General features: G+C 55.6%; 1 protein-coding gene across 14 annotated transcripts in view; it reads right to left on the reverse strand.

Moving 5' to 3' along the window:
- The window catches only part of FBF1 (Fas binding factor 1), a 31,419-nt gene continuing 17,233 nt past the window's right edge, over positions 1-14,186 (reverse strand). For 8 of the 14 annotated variants that reach the window (XM_033182243.1, XM_033182240.1, XM_033182239.1 and 5 more), the window contains 16 exons: positions 13,060-13,161; positions 12,858-12,946; positions 12,630-12,688; positions 11,622-11,777; positions 11,356-11,456; positions 11,016-11,222; positions 8,897-9,004; positions 8,666-8,805; positions 8,468-8,586; positions 5,484-5,606; positions 5,214-5,399; positions 4,591-4,767; positions 4,382-4,519; positions 4,171-4,288; positions 2,333-2,448; positions 1-948 (listed from right to left, as the gene is read on the reverse strand). In XM_033182243.1, the coding sequence (XP_033038134.1) occupies positions 865-948; positions 2,333-2,448; positions 4,171-4,288; positions 4,382-4,519; positions 4,591-4,767; positions 5,214-5,399; positions 5,484-5,606; positions 8,468-8,586; positions 8,666-8,805; positions 8,897-9,004; positions 11,016-11,222; positions 11,356-11,456; positions 11,622-11,777; positions 12,630-12,688; positions 12,858-12,946; positions 13,060-13,161 (2,023 nt within the window). In that variant the 3' untranslated portion in view covers positions 1-864. Of the gene's footprint in view, positions 949-2,332; positions 2,449-4,170; positions 4,289-4,380; positions 5,046-5,213; positions 5,400-5,483; positions 5,607-8,467; positions 8,587-8,665; positions 8,806-8,896; positions 9,005-11,015; positions 11,223-11,355; positions 11,457-11,621; positions 11,778-12,629; positions 12,689-12,857; positions 12,947-13,059; positions 13,162-14,186 lie in introns of those variants that run through there. The other 6 variants (XM_033182237.1, XM_033182244.1, XR_004430455.1 and 3 more) reach the window with 6 other exon arrangements.

Genomic DNA, 14,186 nt, shown 5'->3' on the forward strand with positions numbered 1-14,186 from the left:
TGAGCCATGGCAAAAGCAGTTGTTTTAAGCTTAGTCAAGTGAAGCAGTGGGAGTGGAGGAGGATCAAAGAAATCTCTGCTAGTTGTGATGGATTCCTTGTCACCTCCACTGCACGCCCACTGAGCTGTGGCTTTGGGCAGATGAGCAGCACAGAGGCGCCTTCCCTCCTCGTCCCTCCCCACGGCCCACCATCGCCACAGCTCCCTCTGCCGCCAGTGTGGCACCCAGATGGGGAGGAAGCTGAGGAGGCCACTGTCCACCCAAACTGGTTGGTCCTTCGGGCAATGCTAGGAATAGGGTGGGGGCTCTGGGCAAGCCCAGGAGGAGGAGGGCCCGGCTGAGTTCCAGGAACATCTCACACCACAAGGGAGGATCTAGCTGGTGCCTTCCCTGTACCGTCAGGAGGCCAGAGGGCCCTTCTCCAGCTCATCAGGGAGGGAACTGCTCTGGCAGGGAGTAGGGAAGGCTGTTTGTGGCATCCCTCAAGAAAGCTCCTGCCTCAGAAGAGGCCCAGGCGAAAAGAGCCCACAACAGTCTACCTGTGGAAAGGGGGAGCCCACAGAGCTCAGTGAGAGCTGGGGGTCCTCGCTGCCAGCTCAGACCTTCAGATCCAAGCCAGATGGCTTTGGGGCAGGGCAGCCAAAGCCGTGGTAAGACAGCCTACACCACAGAGCCCCAGAGGCAGGGGCTGCCCCGGGCTGGCACACTTGGAAAGGATGCACTTGCACCCTGTCCACGGAATAGCTGCCATCAGGCCTCAAGCATCTCAGAATCCTCCCCAGGCACTGCCTCCGTGGAGGCAGCAGGAGGAACAGGAGAGTTCTGGGGTCTGAACCTCTGTTGGAGAATCGGCTGGGATCCCACTCAGGCTGAATGAGATGTCAAATTGTAGGACCCTTTCTTCAGGGTCTCCAGAAAGAACTGTTCATTCTCCAAGAAGTCGTGGTCCTGCAAGGCAGATTTGGATGGGCGGTCACCTTCCTTGAGCTGAGAGAGAGGTGGAGCCCTGGACACTAGCTGAGCCAGCCCTCATTAAGGCCCCTCCCCACATCGTCCCTGACTCTGCCTGGCTCTGGGAGTCAGCAGGGGCCGTGAAAGAGCCCAGGTATGGAGTGAGACAGACCACAGTCTCAATCCTGGCAAGGCTACTTGTTTGCTGTGGAACTCACGAGCACATGACTTCATGTCTCTAAGCCTCAGTTTCCTTGTCTGTAAACATTCCTTGTAGCCCTTCCTTGTAGGGCTGTGTGAGGGTAAAGGCTTAAAATTTACACAAAGCAGGCCAGGCACAATGGCTCATGCCGGTAATCCTAGCTAATCCGCAGGCCAAGGGGGTAGGATCACTTGAGCTCAGGACTTTGAGACCAGCCTAGGCAACATCATGAGACCCTATTTCTAAATATAAATAAATAAGAAAGAAAATATAAACAAAGCCTTCAGCACTGAGGTTGGCACACAGGAAATGATCCATGACAACTGTTATCATTATTGTTTTGTTTAGTTTGAGACAAGTGTCTTGCTCTGTCATTCAAGCTGAAGTGCAGTGGTGTGAACATACCTGTAGCCTCGACCAGCTGGGCTCAGGCAATCCTCCCACCTCAGCCTCCCAAATAGCTGGGACTACAGATGTGCCCCACCATGCCCAGCTAACTTTTAAATTTTTAATATTTATTTTTTTGAGACAGAGTCTCACTCTGTTGCCTGGAGTGCAGTGGCACCATTGTGGCTCACTGCAGCCTTTACCTCCCGGGCTTAAGTGATCCTCCTGCCTCAGCCTCTGGAGTAGCTGGGACTACACGTGTATGCCACCATGCTCAGCTATTTTTTTGTGGAGACGAGGTCTTACTATGTTGCCCAGGCTGGCCACGAACTCCTGGGCTCAAGTGCTCCTCCCACCATAGCCTCCCAAAGTGCTGGGATTACAGGTGTGAGCCACACACCCGGTCCTATTTTTTTAGCTTTTCATTTTTTAGTTTTTCATTTTGTAGAGATGGGGTCTCAACATGTTGGCCAGGCTGGTCTCAAACTCCTAGGCTCAAGTGATCCTCCTGCTTCAACCTCCCAAAGTGTTGGGATTACAGGTGTGAGCCACCGGGCCCAGCCTGTTATTATTATTACTATAGGTTATCAGGAGATGACATATGCAAATTGCTTTGCACAGAACCTGGCCTAGTGAGGAGGTCTGAGCATTGCCTCACTAAGCAAACTGCAGTTTTACTCCCTAGGAGCTGGGGTCACCCCTCCCCAGGGCTACCGTGTGCCCCTCCCTGCCTCTGCCCTGAGTAGGAAGGACTTATGAACACAAGGATCCCCAAGGCCAGGAGAGACTCACCTGCTCTGCCGTGTGCCTCAGCAGCACCAGCCTGGCATGAAGGTGTAAGGGGCTGGGGTCCAGGCCAGTTGGTGGCTGGTTGCACCAGCGGGTGCTGGGAGCAGTAGGCAAGTGGGCTGAAAAGGCCAAGGAGGAAGTCAGGGACCAAAATGTTGGTGGAAATACCAGGCGGTCACAGCTTATTCCTGCAGAGCTGCTCCCCACTGCCAGTGGGTGGACCCTGGCCATACACTCAGGGTGCAATGGCACTAACTCTCAGAAGCCTCTGACAAATGCATACCTGCTCCTACCTGGCGAGACCATTTATAGGAATTTATTCAAGTGAAATAAGCAGGCAAAGGTGCAAAGACGTATGTAGGAAGATGTCCACTGGGTACTCTTTCTCTTTAAGACAACAGGCCAGGCACGGTGGCTCATGTGGCCGGGCACGGTGGCTCATGCCTGTAATCCTAGCACTTTGGGAGGCCGAGGCAGGCAGATCACCTGAGTTCGGGAGCTCGAGACCAGCCTGACCAACATGGAGAAACCCTGTCTCTACTGAAAATACAAAATTAGCCAGGCATGGTGGCACATGCCTGTAATCCCAGCTACTAGGCAGGGTGAAGCAGGAGAATCACTCGAACCTGGGAGGTGGAGGTTGCAGTGAACCAAGATTGCACCACTGCACTCCAGCCTGGGCAACAAGAGCAAAACTCTGTCCCCCCCACACACAAAAAAAGACAACAAATGATTCAGTACAGAGCAGCCTCATGGGAAGACTGTGCTGGTTGGGAATTGGTAAATGTTTAATGACTGATCTGAAAACCTGTTCCACGTGTACATTACTGAGTGAAAATGAGTGAAAAAAGTAACGTTGTCGAACAACACATACAATCCTAATTTTGTTTTTAAAAACATATGTACCAGGCTGGGCGCACTGACTCATGCCTGTAATCCCAGCACTTTGGGAGGCCAAGGTGGGTGGATCACCTGAGGTCAGGAGTTTGAGACTAGCCTGGCCAACATGGCAGAACCCTATCTCTACTAAAAATACAAAATTAGCCAGGCATGGTAGCACATGCCTGTAATCCCAGCTACTTGAGAGGCTGAGGCAAGAGAATCGCTTGAACCCAGGAGTTGGAGGTTGCAGTGAGCCGAGATCATGCCTCTGCACTCCAGCCTGGGTGACAAGAGCAAAACTCCATCTCAAAAAAAAAAAAAAAAAAAATGTACCTGAGTGGAACATCATGCACTAAAATGTTAAAAGTGAAAAGTGGTTCTCTCTAGACTTGGGAGTGGTGTTGAGGGTGACTTTTTTTTTTTTTTTTTAAATGTACTCTCCCTCTCTTGTCCAGGCTGGAGTGCAGTGGCACAATCTCAGCTTACTGCAACCTCCACTTCTCGGGTTCAAGTGATTCTCCTGCCTCAGCCTCCCGAGTAGCTGGGATTACAGGCACCTGCCACCACACCTGGCTAATTTTGCATTTTTAGTAGAGACAGGGTTTCACTATGTTGGCCAGGCTGGTCTCGAACTCCTGATCTCATGTGATCCGCCTGCCTCAGCCACTGAAAGTGCTGGGATTATAGGCGTGAGCCACCGTGCCCAGTCTGATGGTGACTTTTTAAATTTCCTTTTTTTCCTCTTAGTCCAGAAAAAGGTGACATTTTTCATAATAGCGTTCCTCTCTGTTTCTGATTTACCTAAAATTAACACACATTATTTGTGTAAAAAAGAAATAAGGTGACTGTAAAACCCAGCTGGCTGCCTTAACTGGAGCAGCTGGAGGAGGGCCTGCCCACTCCTAGCACTGCCCCTGCCCACTCCTGAGCCGCCGACCCTTCCTTCTGGAGCCACTCACCTCTCTGGCTGGAGGCTGCAGGGCCCTGGGCCCTGGGGAACAGACCCATGAGGCTGGAGGGCAGGTCCTGTCGTGCGCGGTCCAGTTGCAACCTCTGCTGGGCCAGACTCAGATGCTCCTGTCCCCATTCCCCCGGAAAGAAGGACTCAGCTGTCAGGTGGGAGGCTGGGGGTGTCAGGGGCAGGGGTGCCATACACTCAGGGAGGCTTGCCTGGTGCATGTGCTGCTCCTGCTTCCGCAGCCTCTCCTGCTGTTGCTGCACCGCCTGCAACCGGGCCTGCTGCTCTGCCTGCACCTGCCGGGCCTCGCGCAATGCTCGCTTCCCCTCCTCGTACTTCTCGGAGGCCACCTGCAGGGAGGCCGCCTGGGTCAGGGCTGCCTGAGCTCAGCCGCGCCCACACCCATGTGCCCCAGCAGCACCTTGCTCATGCTCTCCACCTCCTCGGCGCGGAGCTTGACACGTAGGGCGGTGGCGTTGGTCCTCTCCTTCTCCAGCCGCAGCTCCTGCCGCTCCTGCTCCAGGGCTGCTCTCTCCGCTGCCAGCTGCTTCTCCTCCGCCCGGAGCTCGCTGGCCCTGATCTTCAGCTCAGCCTGCTCCTGGAGATGGCAGAGGCCCTGCTGCATTCTCCTCCCAGGAGTTGCGCTGCGCTCTGTGCAGGACTCTAGGGTCCCCTCTGCCCACCCTGCCCCTGGGAGGGGGTGGTGGAGCCAAGGGCTTCCAGGGAGGGCCAGAGAAGCCTGGGGCCAAGCCGGGGTGCTGTCCTCACAAGCCACGTGACTGTGGCAGGCTCAACTCTGAAGTTCAGTTTCCTCATTTCTAAATGATCAAAGTCATGGGAATATGAGGATCCAATGATAAAATATGTATAATGCACCTAGGACAATAGGAGGAAGCTGTTAGCATGATGATGTGATTACTGTTTTAATCCCTATGCTCTTGTGACATTAGTGCTACACTCTCCTAAAACTAGAAGCAGATGTGTCCAGATGGAGAGGCGCAGGCTACCCCGGGCCCTCCACTGTCCGGAGGCTCTGGGCCCTACCTTGGCCAGGCTGATGAGGGTGCCCTCCCGCTGGGTGTCCACCTGCAGCGCCCGTTCGGCCTCGCGCTCGGCCCGCTCCTTACTCAGCTTTTGCTGCGCGGAGAACTCCGCCCACTCGGCCGCCAGGCGCCGCCGCTCCTCCCCGCACTTGAGCATGACAGACTTCTGCTCCTCCAGCAAGGTGCTCTGGGATGTGGGGGTGAGGGCACAGGGTGAGTGTCCCTGGGCATAATGGCAGGGGCAGGGGCTGAGTGCAGTGGCTTGACTCACCTTGGCCCGCTCCAGCTCCGCCCTTTCCATGGCCATCTGCTGGGCCGTGACCTTCCTTTGCTCCTCTAGGGCGCGCTGCATGGACTCCGCCTTGGACTGCTCGGCAGTCACCCGCCAGCGTTCCTGTAGGGCCCAGGGCAGGACTGAGAGCGTGGTTCCCACCCTGAGGATCATGCCTGGCCACTCCCTGAGGAGCTGCACGAACCCACCAGTGTCTCCCACGCTATGCCACTGACCCGTCCTTCCCAAAGAGGCACAAAATGGGGTGCCTGAGAGGCACTGCCAGGGCCCAGCCCGCATGATTCTGCCCGAGAGGAGGACCCAGCAGGTGCCCTCCCAACCCTCAGGTCTCCAACAGCACCAAGGCTAGCAGCTTGGGAGGGCCAAGGAGCAGCAACATCCCTGCCGCTGAATGGCCTGTCCTCACCCATCAGCCAAGCAGGCTAAGCACAGGGTGGCCTAATGCTGTGCTGTGGGCCCAGCCACACACAGCACGAGGCAAGAGTTTCACTGTGCCGGACCCCAGGCAGGTGCTGAACACAGTTACCAAATGAAGAGGCGAATCAAAATGGTTCACAACATAAAAGCATCTCTATCTATGTTGATATGGCTACAGGATAGATATCAGGTCAGCAGTGGACATCTCTGACTAGTGAGATATTTTTATTTTCTTCTTTAAAAACATTTTTTTTTTGGCCAGGCACAGTGGCTAGGGCCTATAATCCCAGCACTTTGGGAGGCCAAGACAGGTGGATCACCTGAGGTCAGGAGTTCAAGACCACCCTGGCCAACATGGTGAAACCCATCTCTACTAAAAATACAAAAATTAGCTGAGTGTGGTGGTAGTTGCCTGTAATCCCAGCAGCTCAGGAGGCTGAGGCAGGAGAATCCCTTGAACCCAGGAGGTGAAGGGTGCAGTGAGCTGAGATTGCACCACTGCACTCCAGCCTGGGCGACAGAGCAAGACTCTGACTCAAAAAAAAAAGTTTTTGACTGGGCAAGGTGGTTCACGCCTGTAATCCCCTGCACTTTGGGAGGCCAAAGTGGGCAGACTGTCTGAGTTCAGGAGTTTGAGATCAGCCTGGGCAACATGGCAGACCCCTGTTTCTACAAAAAATACAGAAACTTAGCTGGGTATAGTGGCATGCACCTGTGGTCCCAGCTACTTGGGGGCTGAGGTGGGAAGACTGCTTGAGCCCGGGAGGTTCAAGCTGCTGTGAGCCGAGATCTTGCCACTGCACTCCAGCCTGAGTGACAGTGAGACCCCATCTCTAAAAAAAATTTTTTTTTGGTCAGGCGTGGTGGCTCCCACCTATACCCTCAAAATATTGGAAGGCCTAAGTAGGTGGATTGCTTGAGCCCAGGAGTTCAAGGCCAGCCTGGACAACATGGCGAGACCCATATCTCAACAAAAAATACACTATTAGCTGGGTGTGGTGGTGTGTGCCTGTAGTCCCAGCTACTCAGGAAGCTGAGGCAGGAGGATGGCTTGAGCCAAGGAGGTCAGGCTGCAGTTAGCTATGATCACACCACTGCACTCCAGCCTGGGCGACAGAGCAAGACCCTGTCTCTAAAAAAAAAAAAAAAAAAAAAGCGCTTTATGACAGCTGGGGACAAAAAGACAGGTGGGAGGACAAGGAAGGCTTCATGGAGGTGGTAGCATCAAAAGATTCATTACCGTTGAATTCAGCCTAGAAAGATTTCCACAGGTAAGGACAAGGATGTGAGCAAACGCAGGGATTGCAGGTGTGCACCACCACACCCAGTTCACTAAAACAAAATTTAAATTTTTTTATTATTTATTTATTTTTTTAGGACAGAGTCTTGCTGTTAACCAGACTGGTGTGCAGTGGTGCAGTCTCCACTCGTTGCAACCTCCGCGTCCTGGGTTCAAGTGATTCTCCTGCCTCAGCCTCCCTAATAGCTGGGATTACAGGCATGCACCACCATGCCCAGCTAGTTTTTTTATTTTTAGTAGAGATGGGGTTTCACCATGTTGGCAAGGCTGGTCTTGAACTCCTGATCTCAAGTGATCTACCAGCCTTGGCCTCCCGAAGTGCTGGAATTACAGGCGTGAGTCAACTAGCCTGGCATAAAAAATTTTTTTAGAGGTGGGGTCTTGCTATGGTCTCGCTAGGCTGGTCTCAAATTCTTGGGCTTAAGTGATCCTCCTGCTTCAGCCCCCCAAGTATCTGGGATTACAGGCACTGGCCACTGTGCCTGGCTAAGGTCATTGTTATTTATTTATTTATTTAATTTTTGAGACGGAGTCTTGCTGTCTCCCAGGCTGGAGTGCAGTGGCGCGATCTCAGTTCGCTGCAAGCTCCACCTCCCAGGTTCACGCCATTCTCCTGCCTCAGCCTCCCGAGTAGCTGGGACTACAGGCGCCCGCCACCACGCCCAGCTAATTTTTTGTATTTTTAGTAGAGACGGGGTTTCACCGTGTTAGCCAGGATGGTCTCGATCTCCTGACCTCGTGATCCACCTGCCTCGGCCTCCCAAAGTGCTGGGATTATAGGCGTGACCCACTGAGCCCGGCCAGGTCATTATTATTTAAATAAAGCATGTGCTTATATATGAAAGGTATCTAGGGAATTGAAGTGTCTCTGTGAGAGCTGGAGGCTAGGGTGACATTTAACAGGCAAGAGCATCTGTCCTAATGTCAGGCCTCAGCTGATGTGACAGATTGGAGTGTCAGGAAGTGGGAAGTGCAGCTGATGGTTGCGGGGGCTAGACTGTGGAGGGCAGCCAAGGTGGCCGAGGGGCTTGTGGTGCTGAGGAGCAGGCAGGGCGTGGTGGGGGCCAGGCAGCCCCTGCATGCTCAGGTGGGCAGTGCTGAGGGCCTGGCCGGGGCAGGGGAATGTAGAGGCAGAAGCCGCACGTGGGGCGCTGACCTGAGGAGGTGAGGTCAGCAGTGCTGCCATGCCTGCGGGTGCCCTGGAGAAGAGGTCCCATGGCAGGAGGGCCAGGAGGATGGGCCTCACCTGCTCCAGCAGCCGGCTCTGCTCATTCAGCCGCGCCTCCATCTTCCCGATGATTTCCTGTTGCCGGCTCCGCTCCTCCTCCATGTCCCGCTGCTGCTGGCCCAGCCGCTCCTGCAGTGCTGGGGGCAACCCACAGGGTGCTCAGCAGCTGCTCCCCTTCCCACCAGGAGCCCGGGTGGCTGAGAGGGGAGGGCGTACCCCGCAGCTGCTCGTCACGCTGCCGGATCCCCAGCTCCCGCTCTTGGGAGGTGGTGAGGTGCGAGGCCTCCACGCGGGAAGACAGCTCGTGCAGGCTGCTGGAGAACTTCTCCATCTGGTGGATGATGCTATTCAGGGACCTGGAAGAAGACTGGGTCAGCCCCTCCTGAAGGTCTCAGGGACTCCCCAGACTCCCCCCTCAGGCGGGCATGGTTGGGGCGGCGCACGTACCGCGTGTGAGAGGTGGCGCTGGTGGCCGCATCGACCTCTCGGTCCTTCAGCAGCTTTAGCCGCTGCAGCTGCTCCTCGTGGTCTCTGCGCATCTCTAGGATGGACGCCCTGAGGGGAGGCGGGAGGGGAAGGTGGTCACTCTGAGCTGGACCACCCGGATGCGGTAATTCCTTGTGGAAGGGCGTGCTTCCGAGCAGCCCTTGCTCCCAGGCCTCTCCTCCGCCGGGCACTGCCTCAGTTTCCCCAGCTCCTCTGTCTTATCTGTCATGGTGCCTCAATGCTACACACACTAAGATGGGCAATCCTCCCATTATTCAGCTTTTTTTTTTTTTTTTTGGAGGTGGAGTCTCGGTCTGTCACCCAGGCTAGAGTGCACTGGCATGATCTTGGCTCACTGCAACCTCCGCCTCCTGGGTTCAAGCAATTCTCCTGCCTCAGCCTCCCAAGTAGTTGGGACTACAGTCGCCCACTACCACGCCCGGCTAATTTTTTGTATTTTAGTAGAGACGGGGTTTCACCGTGTTGCCCAGGCTGGTCTCGAACTCCTGAGCTCAGGCAATCTGCCTGCCTTGGCCACCCAAAGCGCTAGGATTACAGACATGAGCCACTGCACCCGGCCCCAAGCAGTCTTTCTTTTCTTTTCTTTTTCTTTTTGGTAGAGATGAGGTCTCACTATGTTGCCCAGGCTGGTCTTGAACTCCTAGCCTCAAGCAATTCTCCTACCTTGGCCTCCCAAGTGTTTATTTTATTTTATTTTATTTATTTTTTTTTTTTTTGAGACGGAGTCTCGCTCTGTCGCCCAGGCTGGAGTGCAGTGGCCGGATCTCAGCTCACTGCAAGCTCCGCCTCCCGGGTTCACGCCATTCTCCTGCCTCAGCCTCCCGAGTAGCGGGACTACAGGCGCCACCACCTCGCCCGGCTAGTTTTTTTGTATTTTTTAGTAGAGACGGGGTTTCACCGTGTTAGTCAGGATGGTCTCGATCTCCTGACCTCGTGATCCGCCCGTCTCGCCTCCCAAAGTGCTGGGATTACAGGCTTGAGCCACCGCGCCCGGCCTATTTTATTTTTTAAATGTTTTTAGAGACAGGGTTTTGTTCTGTGGTCCAGGCTGGAGTGCAGTGGCATGATCATAGCTCATTGCAGCCCTGATCTCTTGGGCTCAAGGTATCCTCCTGCCTCAGCCTCCCAAGTAGCTGGAACTACAGGAGTACACTATCATGCCAGCTAATTTAAAAATTGTTTTGCCGGGCGCGGTGGCTCAAGCCTGTAATCCCAGCACTTTGGGAGGCCGAGACAGGTGGATCACGAGGTCAGGAGATCGAGACCATCCTGGCTAATACGGTGAAACCCCGTCTCTACTAAAAAATACAAAAAACTAGCTGGGCAAGGTGGCGGGAGCCTGTAGTCCCAGCTACTCGGGAGGCTGAGGCAGGAGAACGGCGTAAACCCAGGAGGCGGAGCTTGCAGTGAGCTGAGATCCGGCCACTGCACTCCAGTCTGGGTGACAGAGCGAGACTCCGTCTCAAAAAAAAAAAAAAATTGTTTTTAGAGACAAGGTCTCACTGTGTTGCCCAGGCTGGTCTCAAACAGCTGGCCTCAAGTGATCCTCCCACCTTGGCCTCCCAAAGTGCTGGGATTACAGGTGTAAGCCACTGTGCCCGGCCCTGAGCAGTTTTAAAAGGCTGCCTCTGCCTTCATCAACCTGACTCCCTTAGGTAACTTTTCTTAGTTTCCTTCTCTTCTAGAAAGGCAACCCTATCAACATGGCAGGCACAACAGCGCAAGCCTTTCCCAGGTGGATCTTGTTTCTAGCCTCTACTGCGTGAGTAGGTGAGTGGATGACCCTGTGCTTAGACCCTGGGGGACTTGCTGCTGCCATGCCGTGCCTAAACAGCCTGTGGGTACCCCTCCTGCCTCTGTAAGAGCAGGTGGCACCCCTACCCATGGGTGTGATGAGTCAGTGTGCCCAGCCCTCAGTCCTCACTCACTGGACCGGGAGGGAAGGAACCGAACCCCTGTCCAAAGGCTGCTGAGTCACAGCGAAGGGTCTCATGGGGATGGCTCTCTTCCGGCTACTCCTTGCAAGCCCGCTCCCCAGCTGCCTGTCCCTGGGCCTCACCGCTGCAGCTCCTGGAGCCGCTGCATTTCCTGGTCCTTCTCCTGCGCTGTGGCCGCCAAGCGCCGCTGGTGCTGGGCCATGAGCTCAGCACGGGCCTGTTCAGCCTCCTGGCAGTGCGACAGATACCGAGCTGACAGCTCCTCGTTCTCTCTCCGGAGCCGCTCCTCCCGTTGCTGGTACGATGTTTCTAGCATCTTGATGCGGCTTCTGCCAACAGAACACCCAGCCATGGTGAGAGGAAGGCAGAGGGCTGCCACCTAAAAGCCTCTCCAGACACACTGGGATGGCCTTTGGGGTCAGCGTGAGATCCGAGGCAGAGCTGGGGCCAGCACCAGGTTACCTGTGTGCACTCTCGATGAGCTCCAGGTCTGCCTGGTGCTGCTGCTGCAGACTCCCCAGCAGCAGCTCATGCTGGGCCCGTTCCAGCTCCAGCTTCCGCACCTAGAAGACGGCAGGAGGGCCAGCGACCAGGGAGGGGAGGCAGCTGTACTCCACGCTGCCCTGTGCCAATAGCCCCTCCTCCCTCATGGGGAAGCTTTCAGCCACTCTCAGTGTCCCCTCCCATCGCAACCCTGCCCCCAGCGCCAGTGGCCCCACTGCCCTTACCTGGGTCTCCAGCTCTGCCAGCCGGGCCTGGCTCTGTAGCAGTTTGGCCTGGAGCTCAGTGGTGCCGCTCTGAAGCTGCCCCTGTGCTGCCAGGAGCTGCTTCTTGTATTCTGTGCCTGGCAGCAGGCTCCGGGCCAGGGACTCTGGGAGCAGGGGCTGGAGGAGAGGAAGAGAGGTGTTCCTGGTTAGGGAGGGGACAGGGCCCAGCTGAGATCAGCTACCTCCTGGCCTGCTGCTCACTGGACCTCCCTGCATCTGATCTGTGGCTGCAGATGGGTCCAAGGCCTTGGAGAGTCCAAGTCACTGTGGCTGAGCAGTCCCCAGTGTACCTCCCCTTGCAGGTCTGGTCAGGAGCATGTCTCCCTCCACCGCCCCGGAACAGCTTCCTCCCCTGTATAGTCTCCGGCTTCCCAGACAAATGGCTGAGCCCCAGCAGAGTCTCTGCTACGACAAAAGCTGATGCTGGCTTTTCTTGTCAGGCCTGAAGCCCACAAGTTGACACTAATCTGGTTCCCACAAGCTGTCCCCTACCCACCATCTCCCAGGGACACACTCCTGGGGGCCACACCTCCCAGGCCTACATGTCACAGGTGACTGCCACACATGGGAAACAGAGGCAGAGGTGTGGTGCGAGGATGGCAGGGGTGGAGGAGGCTTTCTTGACAGAACAGGACCCTGGGCCCTGCTTTCTGACTGCAGCATCCCAGCTCCCCGGCCTGGCTACTTCCTCAAACTCCTCACTGATGTAGGCAAATTAACACCCAGCTCTCCCTGGGAGCAGCGAGGCTAAAGATTCAGGCAAGTTCTGGTGGGGGGTGCCGGGGGAGCTGGCTGACGTCACATTTGTAAGAGCAGGTGGCATGTTTGTAAGAGCAGGTGGCACAAAAAAAAAAATATGTTTGACATATTTTTTCTGGCAGGTCATCAGGACAAACTGTTGGTGTTGCCTCTGGGCATGGAGAATTGCTCCCTAGGCCCTGAGCTAGACCTGTCTGCCCACACCCCTACCTGGATGGGCATGGAAGGCTCTGTGGGTTCCTGGGTGCTCGGGAAACAGGTGGCAGGCTCTGAAACATCAACAGCAGAGAAATGAGCAGGAGGTCCAGGGCTCTGGGTCTGTGAGTGTCCAGGAGGGGCTAGTGTCACTCATGTCCCAGGGACCCCAAAGGAAGCTCAAAGCAACTCTTCCTCACCCAGGGTTAAACTGACAAACGAAGCAGAAAACAAAAAACAAACCAGTGGCCGAGAGGTCTCCAGGGGCTGGTCCCCTCTTTGGGGAACCTGTAGGGAGTGCTGAGGCAGCATGGTTCCGAGTCACAGGGGACCTGAGGACACAGGGATGGGGCAGGGTGAGCAGCCTCTGTGTCCCTCTCTAAGGACAGAGGCCTGTGCTGCCCACCACGATCTCACTCCCACTCAGCCCACAGCCCAGGCCTACCCCGAGTCACCAGGCCTGACACACGGTCTTTCTTGTGCGGTTGCTCCGGAGCTCCCTCCAGCAGCTGCTTGCTCAAGTTCTTGTGTGCCGGTGACAGGTTGGCTGAGGAAAGGCACATTCAAGGTGAAAGTGACAGAAGGCCCAGGTCAGGCTGGATGAAGATGGGTCCCAGGACGGGCTTCACATGTGAAGCTCGTGGACGCCCTTCCTCCTGCTCCCATCATCCCATCTTGGGGCGTTCTCTTCCCACATCTGAGCTCCTGGGATTTCAGGGTGTCTCTTCCCTTCAAGTACCCCCTTCCTGCCTCAGTGTCCACAGTGGCGCAGTGAATGGACACGGTCCAAGCAGTGACAATGGAAATGTTATAGACACTGGAGTCAAGTTCAAGTTCAGAGCCCTGTTCCAGCCCACTTAACTTGGCTCAGCTCTAGATTAAGGTTCTGCTCAGTCTTCCAAATCTGGCTGGCTCCCTTTCCCATTATTTCCACCTCTTTCTCGGCTCACAGGTCAGTGAAGAGACAGGCTCTCTTCTGTTTTGGCCTGAGCTTTCCCCTTGGCCTCAGGTCAAAGTCAAAACTGCCCTCCTGACATCAACCCCAGGACTGGGTGATGTCCCTGGGCTGCCATAAATTCCCCAGGTCACTACCCTGGGCTCTGGCCATAGCACATCTCACCACTTCCTCTGGACTCCCCCAGCCTGCCGGCCCCTTGTGCCTTCCTGCCCTCAGAGGTCACTCGCTATCCTGCCCCGCGGAGAGGGGCTTCTCCAGGAGGTGCCTCTTGGCCACCGTGTCTCTTCTAACACTCTCAAAGAGCACAGGGATATTTCGTCTCACACACGCCATATTCACTTCAGTGGAGTCGGCAGAAGCACTAGTTGTTTGGACGCTGGGGCTTCCAGCCTGAGGGCGCTGTGACAGGGCAGTGGTGTGTCTGCCACCTCAGGTACCTTCTGTCTTCTGCCCGATCAAGTTAGCACCTGTCCCCATGGCGGTCAGGGCATGAATGTCAACAGCGCTCCTTCTTGGGTGTGTCCCTGGGGCAAGCCCGGGAGCCAGAGGCTCTCTCTGCAGTGCCCAAAAGGCAGAGTAGCAAAGCCAAGAAACGGCCTCTGTGCCCACAGTGC

The sequence above is a fragment of the Trachypithecus francoisi genome, unplaced genomic scaffold (genome assembly GCF_009764315.1).
Source record: "Trachypithecus francoisi isolate TF-2019V2 unplaced genomic scaffold, Tfra_2.0 Lachesis_group20, whole genome shotgun sequence".
Taxonomy (NCBI): domain Eukaryota; kingdom Metazoa; phylum Chordata; class Mammalia; order Primates; family Cercopithecidae; genus Trachypithecus; species Trachypithecus francoisi.